This window comes from Bos grunniens, chromosome 5 (genome assembly GCF_055505025.1).
Source record: "Bos grunniens cultivar Pamir isolate PY7600 chromosome 5, Bosgru_T2T1.0, whole genome shotgun sequence".
NCBI lineage: Eukaryota > Metazoa > Chordata > Mammalia > Artiodactyla > Bovidae > Bos > Bos grunniens.
In genome coordinates, this window is record NC_141169.1 from 98,966,106 (window position 1) to 98,985,612 (window position 19,507).

At 44.2% G+C, this 19,507-nt stretch overlaps 1 protein-coding gene and 1 long non-coding RNA gene across 23 annotated transcripts in view; one reads left to right on the forward strand and one right to left on the reverse strand.

Moving 5' to 3' along the window:
• Nucleotides 1-19,507, forward strand: part of LOC147372681 (uncharacterized) — a 92,488-nt gene that overhangs the window by 49,861 nt on the left and 23,120 nt on the right. For 8 of the 17 annotated variants that reach the window (XR_015164271.1, XR_015164265.1, XR_015164277.1 and 5 more), the window contains one exon: nt 17,465-17,574. The exons of 4 other annotated variants lie outside the window; for them this stretch is intronic. This is a non-coding gene — a long non-coding RNA (uncharacterized LOC147372681). Of the gene's footprint in view, nt 1-11,716; nt 11,815-17,464; nt 18,728-18,748; nt 19,181-19,507 lie in introns of those variants that run through there. 5 more of the 17 variants (XR_015164275.1, XR_015164270.1, XR_015164272.1 and 2 more) reach the window with 5 other exon arrangements.
• ETV6 (ETS variant transcription factor 6) overlaps nt 13,997-19,507 on the reverse strand; it is a 289,306-nt gene continuing 283,795 nt past the window's right edge. For all 6 annotated transcript variants that reach the window (XM_086402004.1, XM_086401999.1, XM_086402002.1 and 3 more), the window contains one exon: nt 13,997-18,106. In XM_086402004.1, coding sequence (XP_086258130.1) covers nt 18,001-18,106 — 106 coding nt within the window. In that variant the 3' untranslated portion in view covers nt 13,997-18,000. The remainder of the gene's footprint in view (nt 18,107-19,507) is intronic.

The window sequence follows — 19,507 nt, forward strand, 5'->3', positions numbered from 1 at the left end:
AATGTATACTTTTAACAATTTCATTTTAATTAATCTATTATCCTATTTTCATTTTTAAAATGATTGTTTAGATGTTATAATATTCTTAACTGTTTAGAATTCCAGAGTTACTGTTATATTGCTTCCTGTAAAATATAAGAACCTGGTAACCATATAGATCCATTTATCACCTTCCTTGCTATCATTCTTGCCATATTTGTCATATGTATTACATTTTTGTATGTTACCCCACACTACGATACTATAACTTTTGCTTTAACTTCAGTTCATTCAAAGTTTTGAGATTTTAGGCACTAGTCTACCTAATCATTTCTGGGACAAGAGTGAAAACCAAGGTCGGTTTATAGCTTCAGTAGACTTCTTGTTTCTGGAACTGTCCAGATACATTTATAAATTGCTGAGAAGCCTGTAGGAAGCCACTCTATTGGAACACCCAATTGCAAGCTTTCCGCTAATAAACTTGGTTTATTAGTCCTCTTTTTAAATTTAAATCACAGATAAAGCCTCTTTCCTCCCACACAAACCAGTTGCCTGTATTTCTTCATGAAAAATCAAATATTTATGGCATGCACTTTATTATAACACTTTGACATCAAACTTTCCATAAACTTAATATTTTTATTTTTTTTTTGCATTTCCTTCTGAACTATATCTTATGCCTTTTTTTGCTTTCAGGATCTGTTTTTCCTAAGACTAAATCATTTTCTTAAGTACGGGACTTTTCCTATCTGAATGTGTGTTTTGAGAATATTTTCCTCATTTCTTTTGCCTTTGTGTTTATGCTGTTGGTTGGTAACTCTTGAGGACTGTTTTCTTTATTCTTTGCCTTTAATTCCTTGCCGAGGTGTTTTCCCTACTCTTTGTGCCAAAGCCAGTGAACCATACAGAAGCATGCTAGCTATGCCACTGGGTAGCTGTGTGGCTTCAGGTCAGTCATTAATTCCTTTGAGCTCCAATTTACATGAAATGATGTAAGATTCCTTCTAGTTCTAATGTTCTGTATTCCTATGACTCGAACTGAACTTTTAGTGACATATAAACATTGCCCAGTGTGTGTGGGGTGGTGGGGGTTGGAACTGCTATAGCAGTATGATCACTTGTTCATACACACATGCACACACACACACACAAGCACATGCGAGTACATACAAGCACACGCACACACACACACACCCCTCCTCTCTTATTACCTTCTGACACTTACGGTTTTGATCATCCTCACTCTTAGAAGCTGCTTCTGTGTATATCCTCATTCTCACCCCATATCTACCTTGCTATTCCTGGCTCTTCAAATACCTCAATGCTTATATTCTTGATTTGGGCTTTGGCCCTTTTCACCTACCCTGATAATGCACACAGCTCTGCTCCTGGCTATATTCCACCTCTGCCTGCTGAGTTCACCCGAGTTTTCCTCCTCAGTCCCTTCACCACACCCTCTCCTTCCCAAGAAAAGGCCATGGGAAAAAAATTGAAGTCTGTGAAGTCAGTAGAGTACCAAAGAGAGCTGAGGCTGGCCCAGGGTGAAATGAAGACTTACAAGAAGTTTATTTCCAGTATTTTCCCATGTTTCTTTCAGATGCGTTCCCTTTCTCTTTTGCCCCACATCTGGTGCTCTTATACTATTCCTTGCTGCCTTAGTGGACACCAGAGGCACCTTCACTTAGATCTCAGGACTCCAAAGTCTACATCATGGCCACGCCCAACTCTTCCCACCAGCTTGACTTACTTATCCTGTGTTCACTCCTTTAAGAGTTCTCTTCTGTAATAGCCAGATCAAGAGGGATCTGTGTCAAAGGCTGACAGTGGTTTGAAGAGTTTCCTGTCCTGGATAACATGATAGAGCATGAGAAAAAAGCAAAGGAGAATTGGAAGGTCTTGGTTTGAAACCGAGCTCTCCTGCTTCTATCTATGTGAACTTTACGAAGTAACTTCACCCCTTCCTGTGTCTCTTTTTTCATGGTTTTAAAATATATATTTATTTTTATTTATTCGGCTGTGCCAGGTATTCATTGTAGCATGTGGGATCTCCAGTTTTCCTTGTGGCATGCAAGATCTTTAGTGGCGGCATGCAAACTCTTCGTTGTGGCATGTGGGATCTAGTTCCCTGACCAGGGATCGAACCTGGGGCCCCTGTACTGGGAGTGCAGAGCCTTTGCCTCTAGGCCACTAGGGAAGTCCCTTTCATGGGGTTTTATAGTATACTATAAAGAATTATTATAATCCTTTACACTATAAGGATTTATAGTATGTGCAAACACTTCTTGTAAGTATAATGTAAGCATGAAGTTTTTACTTGGGAATCTACAATGCTTCTCAGCCCCACCATATATTAATACCTTGTTAATTGGGAAAGAGTTCAGTTCATTTGGAAAAAGATAGATCGAGAACAGCCTCCACGCTGAAGTTATTTCTTATAATCTTTTTCCCTTGACTAATGAATAGAAAAAAGAATAAAATGTGAAGAGAGATGCTAGGTAAGATTTGATGAATGGAAGATAAGGCCTTTGGATAGAAGATCCCATATCTACCTATCCATCCACTTTCTGGAGAAAGGATCCATGAAGAATTGTATCATTTGTTGAATACCTGTAATGTGCCAGAATGAAGCAGGGCAAAGACTAATAGAGTTTTGCCAAGAAAATGCACTGATCATAGCAAACACCCTCTTCCAACAACACAAGAGAAGACTCTACACATGGACATCACCAGATGGTCAACACCGAAATCAGATTGATTATGTTCTTTGCAGCCAAAGATGGAGAAGCTCTATACAGTCAACAAAAACAAGACCGGGAGCTGACTGTGGCTCAGAGCATGAACTCCTTATTGCCAAATTCAGACTGAAATTGAAGAAAGTAGGGAAAACCACTAGACCATTCAGGTATGATCTAAATCAAATCCCTTATGATTATACAGTGGAAGTGAGAAATAGATTTAAGGGACTAGATCTAATAGATAGAGTGCCTGATGAACTATGGACAGAGGTTTGTGACACTGTACAGGAGACAGGAATCAAGACCATCCCCATGGAAAAGAAATGCAAAAACCCAAAATGGCTGTCTGGGGAGGACTTACAAATAGCTATGAAAAGAAGAGAAGAGAAAAGCAAAGGAGAAAAGGAAAGATATAAGCATCTGAATGCAGAGTTCCAAAGAATAGCAAGAAGAGATAAGAAAGCCTTCCTTAGAGATCAATGCAAAGAAATAGAGGAAAACAACAGAATGGGAAAGACTAGAGATCTCTTCAAGAAAATTAGAGATACCAAGGGAACATTTCATGCAAAGATGGGCTCAATAAGGACAGAAATGGTACGGACCTAACAGAAGCAGAAGATATTAAGAAGAGGTGGCAAGAATACACAGAAGAACTGTACAAAAAAGATCTTCACGACCCAGATAATCACGATGGTGTGATCACTCACCTAGAGCCAGACATCCTGGAATGTGAAGTCAAGTGGGCCTTAGAAAGCATCAGTATGAACAAAGCTAGTGGAGGTGATAGAATTCCAGTTGAGCTGTTTCAGATCCTGAAAGATGATGCTGTGAAAGTGCTGCATGCAATATGCCAGCAAATTTGGAAGACTCAGCAGTGGCCACAGGACTGGAAAAGGTCAATTTTCATTCCAATCCCAAAGAAAGGCAATGCCAAAGAATGCTCAAACTACTGCACGATTGCACTTATCTCACATGCTAGTAAAGTAATGCTCAAAATTCTTCAAGCCAGGCTTTAGTAATATGTGAACTGTGAACTTCCAGATGATCAAGCTGGTTTTAGAAAAGGCAGAGGAACCAGAGATCAAATTGCCAACATCTGCTGGATCATGGAAAAAGCAAGAGAGTTCCAGAAAAACATCTATTTCTGCTTTATTGACTATGCCAAAACCTTTGACTGTGTGGATCACAATAAACTGTGGAAAATTCTGAAAGACATGGGAATACCAGAGCACCTGACCTGCCTCTTGAGAAACCTGTATGCAGGTCAGGAAGCAACAGTTAGAACTGGACATGGAACAACAGACTGGTTCCAAATAAGAAAAGGAGTACGTCAAGGCTGTATATTGTCACCCTGCTTATTTAACTTCTATGCAGAGTACATTATGAGAAACGCTGGGCTGGAAGAAACACAAGCTGGAATCAAGATTGCCAGGAGAAATATCAATAACCTCAGGTATGCAGATTACACCACCCTTATGGCAGAAAGCAAAGAAGAACTAAAGAGCCTCTTGATGAAAGTGAAAGTGGAGAGTGAAGAAGTTGGCTTAAAGTTCAACATTCAGAAAACAAAGATCATGGCATCCGGTCCCATCACTTCATGGGAAATAGATGGGGAAACAGTGGAAACAGTGTCAGACTTTATTTTTTGGGGCTCCAAAATCACTGCAGATGGTGACTGCAGCCATGAAATTAAAAGACGCTTACTCCTTGGAAGAAAAGTTATGACCAACCTAGATAGCATATTGAAAAGCAGAGACATTACTTTGCCAACAAAGGTCTGTCTAGTCAAGGCTATGGTTTTTCCAGTGGTCATGTATGGATGTGAGAGTTGGACTGTGAAGAAGGCTTAGCACCGAAGAATTGATGCTTTTGAACTGTGGTGTTGGAGAAGACTCTTGAGAGTCCTTTGGACTGCAAGGAGATCCACCGGTCCATTCTGAAGGAGATCAGCCCTGGGATTTCTTTGGAAGGAATGATGATAAAGCTGAAACTCCAGTACTTTGGCCACCTCATGTGAAGATTTGACTCATTAGAAAAGACTCTGATGCTGGGAGGGATTGGGGGCAGGAGGAGAAGGGGACGACAGAGGATGAGATGGCTGGATGGCATCACTGACTCGATGGACATGAGTCTGAGTGAACTCCGGGAGTTAGTGATGGACAGGGAGGCCTGGCGTGCTGCCATTCATGGGGTCGCAAAGAGTCGGACATGACTGAGCGACTGAACTGAACTGTAATGTGCCAGGCATTTACATACATTTTCTCCACTTTTCAAAGAAACTGTTCATACTGTAGGAAAGAAAGTGGCTACTTTAAAGGAATGAGTAGTTTTTGCAAGGTCACATTGGTGGTTCAGTTGATTAAGAGTCTGCCTGCAGTGGGGGACACCTGGATTAGATCCCTGGGTGGGCAAGATCCCCTGAAGAAGGAAATGCCTGTTCATCCCTGTAGTCTTGCCTGGACAATCCTATGGACAGAGGAGCCTGATGTGCTATAGTCCATTGGGTCAGAGAAGAGTCAGACATGACTTAGTGACTAATGCTTTATTTCTATAGGGGTGGGTAGAGCTGGTTCCAAACTCAGCTCTGGCTAATCCCAAAGCCTGTGTTTCTTTCTCCAGACCACCCTCCTCTTACTTAATTTGAAGAGGCTTACTGATCCATCTCAGAAGCTGCATATCACCAGGGGCACCTGGAGCTCCTTCAAAAAAAAATGTTCAAAAAACAAAGGACAGGAATGTTTCAAAATAATTTGAGGTTGACTGGCCTGGGGCTGTTGGGCTGGACCTGTTAGAACTGTGCTGTGGCCTGAGCAGTCTCCCAAGAACAGGATTCCTCTGTGGAGCTCCCAGTAGGGGATGTGCTTTGGCAAGTTGGAGCCACCCAAAGGTTGGCACCTTGGCACCCAGAATTATAAAGGGAGGGAGACTAAAGGAGCCGCTGCATCATGACACCATATAATTATTTCACATTGGTGTAATTTCTGCTTGACTACTGGTTAAGCCACCTTAGTGTCTGAGATGGAAGAAGTCTTTGTAGGTGAGCGTAGAACTGAACTGGGTATCCTTTTTTTCTCCTTGTTTATTTTTTTTTTTCTTTTCCATTATGGTTTATTGTAGGATATATAACACAGTTCCCTCTGTGATACAATAGGGCCATGTTGTTTATCTGTTCTATATGTAATAGTCTATATGTAATACAGACTAAAATATCTGTTCTGTGTGTAAGACCTGCTAATCCCAGACATCCAGTCTAACCTCCTCCATCCCCTCTTGACCACTACAAGCTGTTCTCAATGTCTGTGACTCTGTTTCTGTTTCATAGATAAGTTCATTTGTGTCATATTTTGGATTCCACATGTAAGTGATATCATATGGGATTTGTTTTTCCTTTCTGACTTAATCTGCTTGGTATGATAATCTCTAGTTTCATCCATATTGTTGCAAATGGCATTATTTTATTCTTTTTTATGGCTGAGTAATATTCCATCATGTGTGTGTGTGTACATATATATCATATCTTTATCCATTCAACTGTTGATGGACATTTATATTGTTTCCTTTGAACTGGGTGTTCTTCATGGCAAATGTCTTAGCCAAGAGGCAGGACAAGGTGCAGGAGTCCCTAAAGTCGCATCTCTTCCTACACTTATATTGGATGAGTCAGTCCATACCCTTCATGGGAAAGGACTCCATGGTCCTCAAGGATAGTCAGGTGCCCATGGGTACCCAAGCAATATTTGACGATGACCATGGTGGTCACACTGGCAGTAGAGGGAGAGAATTAGGCATTTCCCAACAAGGGAGCTATATCTGAGCATCTAAAACCCTGATTACACCTAATCCAAAACCCAATTTCCCTTTCAATAGAAAACCTTTCTGTTGGTGGAGGTGAATTTGGAGAAAGCTCTCACTGGAGTTTTCCCTTTCTCCTGGGTTTTCCTCAGGCAGGGAACTGGGTTAGGGGCTATTAGAGAAAGGAAAGGAAAGAACTCCAAGCTGAATTGCCCAAAGCAGGTTTCAAATTCCTTGGAGAGTTTGCATTCATTTGCTGATTTGACTAACCAGTTCCAAGTGGATGCAAATGGCCTCTGCAGGCTTTTACTAGGAGGAAGAGGCTCAGGGAGGGGATAAGACTGCAAATTTCTAATCCTGGGGGAGGTTCCTCGGTTAGGACTCCCCAGGTTGTATTGCAAGGTAACTACCTCATTTTGTTCAAGGTTTTGACTAAGGGCCATATGTACCTTGAGAAGGGGACAGGACAATTCAGTTGACTAGAAACTAAAGGTCTAATATCCCTCAGGAATTGTCATTGGCTGATTTTCCCATGTGGAGTTCTATAAAATCAGAACTATAGAAATGTAATGCTGGCAGTTGTTGTCCAGTCGCTAAATTGTGTTTCACTTTTTGAGACCCCATGGGCTGTAGCCTGCCGGGCTCCCCTATCCATGGGATTTCCCAAGCAAGAATACTGGAATAGGTTGCCATTTTCTTCTCCAGGGGATCTTCCCAAACCAGGGATTGAACCCATGACTCCTGCATTGGCAGGCGGATTCTTAACCACTTGGCCACCGAAGTGCTGGCGGGGCAGTGTGTATATACACTGAGGTGGAGTGGAGTTTGGCAGGCAGGAAAGAGGGAAAAGAAATAACGTGGATGTGCCAGATTGTTACACATGTTCTTCATTGAACCATTTCAGTGGTTCATTGATGAAAATAGTCCTCCAGGAAACAAAGGCTCAAGCCTTCAGTGAATTGCTTGAGATAGTGGTTAGATGGGATTAGAACCCAGTACAGCAGCTGTTCCTCCTGCTTCCCCACACATCTCTGGAAAGAAGAGATTCTTCCTTGGTCATGTGCATGGACTCCAGAAAAGCAGGAGGCCAGCCATGGGCAAAGACGGTCAGGGTGTCTCATAGCTGGACCTTCCGGTTTTCCAAACGCCCAGACTTCTAGGGCTTCCCTGTGTCCGGGGCTCTTTTCAGGGGTGTCATTCTCATTTCCCAGTCCCCAGACTGAACCCAAATAACATTGTTTTGTGCACTGGGCTGAGCTGGGACTTCCTTAACAAGAAGGAGAAAACAAAACCAAAGAACCTCACAAAGCAATTTAAAATAGAACAAAACCTACACATTTCCTAAAGCTATCGAACCGGGACAAAACTGGATCAAAACATTTTCAGTAAAGCTGAATCAAGGCAATTGTTCCCCTTGAGTCCAGAGCAACAGATTAATTTCATTGACTGCTCAGGGGCTCTTTGTGGCTGAAAATGTGGTCCAGGGAGCATCCTGAGCTGGGGACCCTGGCTCAGACACCCCCAGGGTGTGGGTGGCTTACGCTGCCCCTCACCTAGCCAAGCTCTGACCCCTCACCTGTAGAGCAATGGGGTTGTACTTGGTGCATGGTGTCCAAACTCAAGCTAAATAAAACGAAACCAATAGAAACTTTTTCAGAAGGTTATCTATTTGGGTATTCCTAACATGTAGAACTGATAAAAAGCAGAGCTGATATTTGAAGACATGGAGGCAGAGAGAGGTTAAGCCAACTGTCTGAGGTCGGGGAGCAAGGAGGCAGGTGTTTTGACTGCTCTTGTTTAAACACTCTATGACTGTTGTATTGGGAACCAGTCTATGTAAGGGCATCCCCAGTGGTTCAGTGGTAAAGAATTCTCCTGCAGTGCAGGAGACCCTGGTTCGATTCTTGAGTTGCGAAGATCTGCTGGCAAAGGGGATGGCTTCCCATGCCAGTATTCTTGGGTTTCGCTTGTGGCTAAGCTGGTAAAGAGTCCACCTGAAATTCGGGAGATCTGGCTTTGATCCCTGGGTTGGGAAGATCCCCTGGAGAAGGGAATGACTACCCACTCCAGTATTCTGGCCTGAAGAATTCTCTGGACTGTGTAGTCCATGGGGTCACAAAGAGTCACATACCACTGAGTGACTTTCACTATGTAAGGGATACAGAATTAGAAACTTGGTACCAATGAATTCAGGTCTGTACCTGGGATCTCTGATGTGACTGGCAGAATGAAGGTTGGACACTGATGCTCAAGCTGACAGGATCCTCAGGTGGACAAAAATCAGCATCCTTACTGATCCTGCCCTGTCTCTAACACTGTTCTGCTCCTGACACAGCAGATCATTCCTTGATGACGTTGCAGGCTGTTCCTCCAGCCCAAAGGTCCACTGTCTGGATATATCTCTTTGCCTGTAATTGCAATAGGTTGAGTTCTGAGACCAAAGATTCAGCCAATAATGCTGTTTATCAGGATTGAGGGATTTCTTATATTAACTCATTTAAAAACCCTTTAATAAGCTTCCCAGGATGCTGCCTACTTCAGAGATTTGCAGAAGGAAAGGGAAGAGGGAATGCGAATTACTGAACAGTGCAAACTATTTTGCCAACATGACAGACAGAAGAAATCATTTTAAAACACATTTGGAAGATGGTTTCATTTCAGCAGACATGGAATATATCTCTGTCTTTTCTGTGTGAGTGACTAAAACTACCTGTTATGAATGGAAAGATAACTGTCTTTCAGAGTAGCTTTAGATAAAGTAAAAATGTTGATATGTTCAGTGCACGTGATTAATTTATTTTGTACCTAAAAGAGAAGTGTTTTCTCCCAGTCTGTAGCTTGTCTTTTCATTTAATGGTGACTTTTGAAGAATAAATTTTAATTTTCATAAAGTCCAATTTGTCAACAATTAAAAAAAATTATACTTAATTTTTAAAATGATAATTTATAATTATCTTAAGGGAAATGTTAATGGATTATAATTTATTTTTAAAATTATAATTTAAATGATAGTTATCTTAATGGAAATGTTAATCTTAAAAAATTCATTTATTTGGCTGTGCCAGGACTTACTTGCATTGTGCAGGATCTTCATTGCCATGTATGGGTGCTTTAATTGCCATAGGCAGGCAAGATCTTTAGCTGTGGCATGTGGGATCTAGGTCCGACCAGGGAACAAACTGGGCCCCCGGCATTTTTTTCTTTTATGGATTGTGTTTTTGGTGTCATATCTAAGAAATCTTTGTCTAACTCAAGTGAACTCTCACTCTACTCTCATTCAAAGCACTTATTCAGAAAAAGACGTGCCAGGCAGCACATGAGGGGCTGGTCATATGAAAGTGCATAAAACACCCTCTTGCCCTTTGAGAGCCCTAGTAAGGACAGGGTGGTGAGTAGTCCATGGCAGAGGGGCATCTAGTTGCACTCATAGAGCGCTTGCCATTGGGTCAGCAAGGAGCAGGTGCTTAGCGCTCCCAGGAAGCAGAGACCAACTCAAGTAATCTGACATGGCCAAAACTCTAGTTGAAGGGACAGGCATGGAGACTCTCAGAGGATTCTTGAAGAGTGTTGCTAAGAGGGTTTGGGGAAAGAGAGAGTGGTCATCTACTACCTTGATAAATATTTGGCAGAATTTATGCACGAACTTCCAGATGTTCAAGCTGGTTTTAGAAAAGGCAGAGAAACCAGAGATCAAATCGCCAACATCCGCTGGATCATGGAAAAAGCAAGAGAGTTCCAGAAAAACATCTATTTCTACTTTATTGACTATGCCAAAGCCTTTGATTGTGTGGGATCACATGAAACTGTGGAAAATTCTGAAAGAGATGGGAATACCAGACCACTTGACCTGCTTCTTGAGAAACCTGTATGCAGGCCAGGAAGCAACAGTTAGAACTGGAGATGGAACAACAAACTGATTCCAAGTTGGAAAAGGAGTACGTCAAGGCTGTATATTGTCACCCTGCTTATTTAACTTCTATGCAGAGTACATCATGAGAAACGCTGGGCTGGAAGAAGCACAAGCTGGAATCAAGATTGCTGGGAGAAATATCAATAACCTCAGATATGCAGATGACACCACCCTATGGCAGAAAGTGAAGAGGAACTAAAAAGCCTCTTGATGAAAGTGAAAGAGGAGGGTGGAAAAGTTGGCTTAAAGCTCAACATTCAGAAAATGAAGATCATGGCATCTGGTCCCATCACTTCATGGGAAATAGATGGGGAAACAGTGGAAACAGTGTCAGACTTTATTTTTGGGGCTCCAAAACAACTGCAGATGGAGACTTCAGCCATGAAATTAAAAGACGCCTACTCCTTGGAAGGAAAGTTATGGCCAACCTAGATAGCATATTGAAAAGCAGAAACATTATTTTGCCAACAAAGGTCCATCTAGTCAAGGCTATGGTTTTTCCAGTGGTCATGTATGCATGTGACAGTTGGACTGTGAAGAAAGCTGAGCACCAAAGAATTGATGCTTTTGAACTGTGGTGTTGGAGAAGACTCTCGAGAGTCCCTTGGACTGCAAGGAGATCCAACCAGTCCATTCTGAAGGAGATCAGCCCTGGGATTTCTTTGGAAGGAATGCTGCTAAAGCTGAAATTCCAGTACTTTGGCCACCTCATGCGAAGAGTTGACTCATTGGAAAAGACTCTGATGCTGGAAGGGATTGGGGGCAGGAGGACAAGGGGACGACAGAGGATGAGATGGTTGGATGGCATCACTGACTCGATGGATGTGGGTTTGGGTGAACTCCGGGAGTTGGTGATGGACAAGGAGGCCTGGCGTGTTGTGATTCATGGGACTGCAAAGAGTTGGACACGACTGAGCGACTGAACTGAATGCAATGGTTTATACTAGCAGAGATCTACCTCATCAGTCCAGCAGGAATGAGGTCCTTAAAAAAGATGAATGTAAGAGGCAACCCTGAGGACGATGCCTGGGACTGTCCGCTGTTAGCACCATAGAAGATCTGTCATCTGTCCTGTTGTCTTTTGGAACAAGAACGGCTTCCTCAGCTTTCCGTCTGCTCATACTACTCAGGATTGGTCTTTCTAAGTTGTCACCATTAGAGATAGCTGGGTGAAGAATGTACATGAACTCTAACTCTCTACCCTTTTTTGTGGTTGTTTTATAATTGGAGGAAAATTGCTTTACAGTGTTATATTGGTAACTCTCTTATTATTTTTGGAAAAAAAAAAAGATCTTTCTAGAGGCTAAAAGAGAGGCAGTGATGCCAGGAATTCTCTCCCTTCCTGCCATGATGCTGACCATGAATCATCTTGTGAACGTCTGTGTGAAGGTCCAGGATGTGAGTAGTTATTCCTTTACTCAGCAGATGTTTGATCACCGTGTTTACTTTTGCGGCTGCTCTAAAAGGAGAGCAAGCAAACTTTGTTGAAGAGCAGGCCTGGCCCTGGGGATGATTCTAGAGAAGGAATTGGCAACAGGATACACCAGAGAGAGAGAGGGCAAGCTCAGCGTGGCTTGAAGGTCAGAATCTCAGGGCTTCACGGGAGATCGCTGGCCTTGTGCTACTCAAAGTGTGGTTCAAGGATCAGCCTCATCAGAATTACTGGGCATCTTCTGTTAAAAAGGCTGTATCTCCAGCCTCACCCACAGAGTAGGGGAGCAGAGTAGATCTTCTGCCTCTGCTTCCAAAGATGGTGACATTACTGACAAAATCTGCTTGTTATCCAGATCCCCAGGTGATTTGAAGCACTTTTAGGTTTGAGAAGCGCTGATCTGGTCCAGTGGTTCTGGAGTCTCTTGTAAAAAACCCCGGGCCACGTGCTCACCTGGGCTCTGCTTAACAATTCCAGAGACAGCCAGCCAAGGGCAGTCAGTACATGAGAATGATTCTTTTTAGACTAGGCTAGTTAGGCAGATAGCGGATAGAAGGGGATGAATTGCTGTGCTCTAATTTGCAAGTGGAGGTCAGTAGTTAGAGTCACCCTTTGAAACAGCTAATCTTTATAGCACACAGATGTCCTAAAAGGTTTGGAGGAAGCAGGAAGAGGACTTTGGTCCATTTCGCCTCCTTCCACAGTATATACAGTATTGGGAAAAAAGCTAGCATTATTGTGAGAATGATTCATGACAATTAGTTGTCATCAATTAATGTGTGTATTTACTTTAATTGGCCACATGCTCTTTTTCATACTACGATGAATAGATTGATGCTAGCAGTAGCTCCCAGACTTGAGTGTGCATCAGATCACACAGACAGCTTTGTAAACAAGATTTCTAAGCCCTATTCCTCAAGTTTTTGATTCAGTTGATGGCACAGGAACCATCATTTCCATTTCTAGCAGTTCTCAGGGGATATGATACTGGTTATAGTAGTAGCTTCAGATGCATTGTTACCACCTTAGGAAATACATGCTGCTGCAAAGTCGCTTCAGTTGTGTCTGACTCTGTGTGACCCCATAGACCCTTATTATTGTATTTTTAAAATGTTTATTTATTTGGCTGCACTGGGTCTTAGATGTGGTGTGCATGCATGTTAAGTAGCTTTAGTTGTGTCTGACTCTCTGCGACCCTATGGACTGTACCCCACCAGGCTCCTCTGTCCATGGGGTTTCTCCAGGCAACAATATTGGAGTGGGTTGCTATGCCCTCCTCCAGGGGATCGTCCCAACCCAGGGATGGAACCCATGTCCCTTAAGTCTCCTGCATTGGTAAGTGGGTTCTTTCCCACTAGTGCCACCTGAGAAGACCTCCAGGTCATGGGTCATAGAATAACATAGGACAAGTTAAAATATAAAAATAACCTCACAACATTCTCTGAGTGTTGTTTTCAAACATTGATTCTAAATTTCTGCTTCTGCAACCTACATCCAAGTTGCTTATAAGCAATGTAAATTGCTTTCATTGCTTTGTTTTCTTTTAGTTTCTACCCACCGCTGATGGCAGGTAGATAGTTCTGATCCACTGCAGGATGTCTGATGTTGGGGTCATAAACAGCTACTGGTGGGCAGGCGGCTCCACTGGTCAGCGTGGTGGAGACCTTCTGAGTGTGGGGGTGGCTCTGAGTTGTGTGATGGTTGGGCTTCCAGGTCTTTATTGCCCTGGGTATAGTCACAGGTTCTACCCTACATTCCTGACCTCATCACCTACACTTGCACACCCGTGATTTCAATTGAGGGAGCACTTCTACTGTGGGAGGACCCAGGGATCTTTAACTCCTGGAGTCAAGTCAGTCTGCAGCAAACTGACAAAGCTTTGGCACAGCACAGCACCCAGGCATCTCTGATTGGGATTCTTTCTGGAAGATTTCTCCACCTGTGGCAGGCGCTCAGATTTGAACTATGTGCTCTGACCTTTCCGGTGCCGCTTGTTCAAAGATTGCCTGCAGACTTCTCTGTGATGGAGGCTTCCTGCCAGTGAGAAACCAGGACCACACTTTCCACCATAACTGAGTGTAGACAGGATGCACCTCACTGGACCACCTGGCCTGCCTGACTCCATATTATTAAAAACAAAGACTCAGATTTTTTTTTTTATATAAAAAATTTATTGAGATGATGCAATTATAGGCTTTTCTTTAAAAATTATTTGCAACTCACTGGCCCTGAGAAAAGGCATTTTTTTTTTTGTTTTTCTTTTTTTTGTTACATTCATTTGATTCAGTCCCTTATAAACCCCACACCTCATAAAACAACAAGAGATTAGAAATTAAAAAAAAATTCTAGATTCAGTCTGGTTTGCAGGTGGTTGCAGTCACAGAGAGAAATGGTGAAGTGTCCACTTGGCATGTGCGAAAGATTCAGGGAGTTGTTTAGTGTTGATGCAGATGAGGCCAAAAGAGTATAAGGTTAGTCTTCTGTGGTTTGCAGGGACCACTGTTACCACCCCCGCCCCCGGCTCACCCCCCACGGCTCCTTGGATCAATCCCTTCATTACTGCTCAGAAGAGGAACAGGCTGAGTGGGTGAAAACTAGCACCGAATGCTTGGGCCAAGAAACTGCCCTTTGTTCTTTGTGTGTTTCCCCAAATTTTTATCTTCAGCTTCCTGGGTGGGAATGGGTCAGATGGGGGGATAACCAGGGCTGGATCCCAGTCCTAATTCTGACCCTGGCATGCCGTCTGCTCCTGGGACAAGTCACATGGCCTGATACTCAGATTTCCCTTCTTCAAAAGGAGAGCTAACTTTTCAAACATATGTTGGACCCTAGGCAGTGAATGGTGGAGGTGGTGGTTACTTAGGCATTTAGGTACATCCTGTCATGGCCTTTAAGTTTGAGCTAAATCTACATTCTCATCTGGACAAAGTTCAGTGTAGGAAGATGGGGCAGAGGGTTCTAAACATACTGTTGAAAGGAGAGTAATCCATTAGTTGTTACTCCTCATTGCTTGTGGGGCCACGCCCACCCGCCAAAGGATTCGGAGCATCCGTGATGCTACCTCAGGCAAGACAAAGTCACCTGGGGACAGAAAGATCTTAGAGATAACTTTACTCCCCTGGAGCCAGTCCAGCCACTTGCCACTGCTTTCTTCTGATGGAAAGGAGACACCCTGGCTACCTCAAGGTGTAGGGAAAAGAAGATGCTAGAGAATTTCAAGATCCAAGCGAGAATGTCCGCCTTGGACACTGCTGGTGGGTAAGGTTGCTCCTGCAGCACTGTTTTGCACCTTCCTTTCCAGTTTCTCATGTTGCAAGCCAAGCGCTCCCATGATGGCAGCAGGGAAAGGCCAACTATTCTGACCATGAACGTACCCTTAATTTGGTCCCAGGTGAGATTCTCGTCACCTCTAGTGCTTAGTGTTGAAGTGAGACATTTCATGCTGGAAATATTCTGCAGGAAGGAGGTGAGCTCAGAGGGCAAGGATGGTGCCTGACTCTTGGGATTCAGTGTCGAGCAGATGCTCCACCCAAGTTGGCTAAACTGAACCTGCAATCTTTCGGGTCTGCTGTGTCCCTACTGTCAGCATCACTCAAAGATTCCCTCAAAGAACTGATGAGAAGAACCTCTGCCATTAAGGGAATGAACAGAAAACCAGTAACGGTAATATCCAGATGGACAATAAAGACTGGATTGGAGTTGACACCTTCTATTTCTCCAAGTGGCTGACGGTGCCAGCCTATGTCTTACAGACTCTTAGAGGATATTGCTTTAAATACAGAAACCCTAGGGGCAAAGGGGAATTTCCCCTCCACAATTCAACTGTTAAGATTCTTTGGACCACAAGAGCCCGAGTCCTTATACCTGGGTGAACAGAGTGAGATGCTCTGATCTCAGGGAAGAGCAGCGACACACCCAGGTCTCTGATGTCACATCACGCAAAAAGACTCAGTGATGATCCACCCTCTCTCTCCAGCCCTTCAACTCAGTGACTTCCCCAGGTATTTGGCTTAATCTCCCCATTTGAGAGCCAACATCAGTCACCTTCCAGGCTGGAAGGTTATCCCTGTGTGCTGCTGACACTCTTGAAAGACATCTGTAGCACGCTGGGTTTCATCCCCATTTGAGCAGACTGAGCCCAAACCCTTCCTTCATCAGGGGACCCTCGAGCCCACACTGGAGGTCCCTGACCTCACTTTAGGCCCAGCATTCTAGAAGGTGGACTAGAGGGGAGTGTGCGATGGTGGGAGGAGGCCGGCCACCTCCATGCATCTCTCTGTGGTCGCATAAGAGGCAGGTACATTTCCAGTGTCCTTGAACAATAGTCAATCTGTTTGTCCCCTCCCACTCCCTGCAGGCTGGTGCCCTTGTTGGTAGGGCTGGGGGGTGCGGGAGGGGAAGGGAGAATTCCTCCTGCCTGGGTGCCCACAACCCCAGCCTGCCTGACGCCATCAGAAGTGGCTTGAGGACATGCCTGGAGGTCTGCTGGCTTCATCTGCAAGTGCGCTGACAGTGCAGACACGTACCCGGGGGGCCATGAGATGCTCGCCCAACAGAGTAGAAGAAGCGGAGAGAAACCAGGAGGGGGTGCTTTGTAAGGCAGGTCTAATCTTTCCCAGTACAAAAAGACCGTACTCCTAATATTGGATTCCGAGCCTGTATTGGAACAGTTGATTTAAGTGGCTAGAAAAGGAAAAAAAAAAAAAAAAATCTAACAAGAGCTTTCTAAAAATATCTGTTATCATCAAAAGTACTAAGAGGTGGCACCTTCCTTGTAAGATGTGACTGATCTTACTTTGAGGTGAAAAAGAGCCACACACGAGTCCATTTTGAAACACAGCAAGGGAAGAAGGAAAAAGGGAAAAAGTGAGGAATCTGAGGAATTTCCCATCTGCCCAGGCTTGGCAAACACCGCTGACAACTGAGACGACACACTCCTGGATCCTCCCTCTCAAATGCCCTGTGTCCCGTGGGGACCAGGAAACTTAAAAAAAAAAAAATGCTAGGAATTGGGGGGAAAAAATTAAGTGAGGATATGAAACTGACTGCGAGATGGCCTTTGGGGTAGAGCAGAGAAGACCCTCTGTAACCTGCTCTGGGATAATCCACACCACCACCAAAGACTTGTCATCTAGTTTCTGGACCGTAAGACTTGTGCTGTCTTTTTTTTTTTTTTGCTCTGCAGCACTTGCAAACTAATCCCATGATGCTGGGGCTTCCAGATAATCTGGACAGCCTTATGCTCCAGGGAACCACCAAGCCTCATGGTCCTCACAGCTGGTTGGGGTGGCCTGCTGGATTCACATGTATCTTTCCAGAGGACAGCAGCATCTCTGGGGCCTCTCCGGCAGGGAGCCAGATGTTGGGATGTGGGTTTGATTTCTGTGGTGCCAGCTGCAAAGCACCCAGACCACATACTCCAATGTACAGGTGCCGAAAATTCCCAAGACTCTCCAAGAGGCTGAACTCTGCTGAAAGGGCATCTGAAGTTCAACAGCCAGTGAGGAGGGAGGACAGAGCTGGGGCCAGGAAGTAAAGGGAGCCAGAGAGAGAAGAGAGCTCTCCTTTTCACTTTCTTTTGTAAGAGCATCTTTTTTTTTTTTCTCTTTTTTCCAGCCAAGACCCAACAGCAATGGGAGCAAACCTGATCCACATGGCAGGGTCAAGAGGAACCTGAACCCTTTTGCAAATATTCTCTCTCCTGACCAGCTGGGCTTCTGCACTTTGTGAGATTTGCAAAAAATAGATATATATATATATAATAGATACGTATTTCCATAGGAAAACAGCCTCGGATGTCTTCCCCTATATGAATGATGAAAAGTCAAACTGCATGGTCTTTTTAAAAAAAAGAACAAAAACACCATGAAACTAACAATAGGTGGAGGGGGAGGGGGAGGAATCACAGACAAGAGATTCCGATCAAGAAGGAACCGTGAACGCGAGTCCCAGGCTGGTGCCCTCGGCCAGAATTCCAGCGCCGCCTTTGCTGAGTGGTTTGTCTAAGGTGCTCCGCGGGGTCCCTCGCGCTGGGCGAGAGGAGTGTTACTGCCACATCCATGTCTCTTCTTTTCTGCTTCATCTTGCCCCATCCATCCTGGGGAGGGGAGGTGCCCTTGGCTGCTGGCCCACTAAGCTGGGAACCACTTCCTTCAACACTCGTCTTCTTGGTATATTTGTTCATCCAGCTCCTGGGACTCAAGGTGCTCCAGACGGTCTGTTCGGCCACTCATGATTTCATCTGGGGTCTTCATAAACCTTTGGAAGAGGAAACGGCATGAAGAGGTTACAGTTCCCTAAAGCTGTCTTCACCTTGAACTCTTTAAAAAGAGGAGCCCGTCACTTTTACGTAGCTGGAAGGCTACTGAACCTAGTCGTTAATGCTAACCTAGCATTTTCTTAGAAAAAGATACCCCAGGCTCTCACTGCTTGAAAGCTGGCAAAATAACTATAAAAAAGGCTGGGAGGATGGTGAAGAAGATGGAGCAGGCAGTGCATTCCTGCACGACCATCTAAGAGGACCCTGGGAGATATATACCCATCTCCATCCCAGACTATAAGCTCAAGTGATGGTATTCAAAACTTGAATCTAACTTGAAGGATACAATTAAACGCTGGATGGAATGGGTAACAGGGCCAGACAATGGAGCTTTTCGAAATTAGAAAGGCCAAGAGAAAGACATTTCTTGGCGTTATCACTGATGCACCCTAAATGCTAGCCATTCACTCCCTTTATTCTGTCTTCCTTGGCAGCTGGGTGGCTGCAGCAAGCCTCATCTTCTTGGTCACTGGGTTCATACGGAATTAACATCAGTGGCACATTCTGACCATGACCATGGTTCAGGAAGGGAGCCTGGGTGCAAAAGTTCCATCCTTACGGTAGGAAGGCCCTTTCCACAGCCTACACACCATTCCCTTCCCCTATAGTCTGCCTGGTACCATATGACCTGTCTTAGAACAGGCATTTTCTGTCCTCACTCCACATTCAAAAGCCTGTGATGACTTGTCAAGGATTCACTCTTTGGCCTGCTCCTTGGGCCTGTTTGTCATCTCAACCCAGGAAACTCCTGTGTTCCACTGTTTACGAGTGTGAAGTCTATTCCAGTCTGGCCAGTCTTTTTTTTCTGATGCAAGTCACAGCTCATGCTGACCTCCAAACCTTTAGCTTTGCCTTTGTTTGGAACCCTCTTGACTCCTTCCCCTGTCTGAGACTGACTCATTCTCTGAGCTCAGTCTCACCATCAAAGAGCCAAAAATCTCCAAGCGTCCCTACAATTGAACACTTTACTCAATTACATACCCGGTTCCATACTGAGAAGCCTTCGTTTTGGGGTGAGTCTGGTTTTCGACATTCATTTCCTCAAAAATGACTAATCCCTTGTCACAAATAGTGCTCTTCTTTCCTTCTGTCTTATTGAAATCACTACTGGAAGCCTGTGAGCCTTCCACCTCTGACTACTTTTCTGCCCATTATTGCTCATCTTTTCAAGCAGGGTGATCTGTAGCATCTACAGCCTATCTTCCGCTTTTATCCTGTAGCTAAAACTTCTCCCTCGACGTCTGAAGTCACTAATCATCCCCTCCAGGCTGAGTCCTCAGATGTGCTGTGTCTGACCTTATCTTTGGATGGCTCTTCCATATTAAGTTTCTGATACTTCC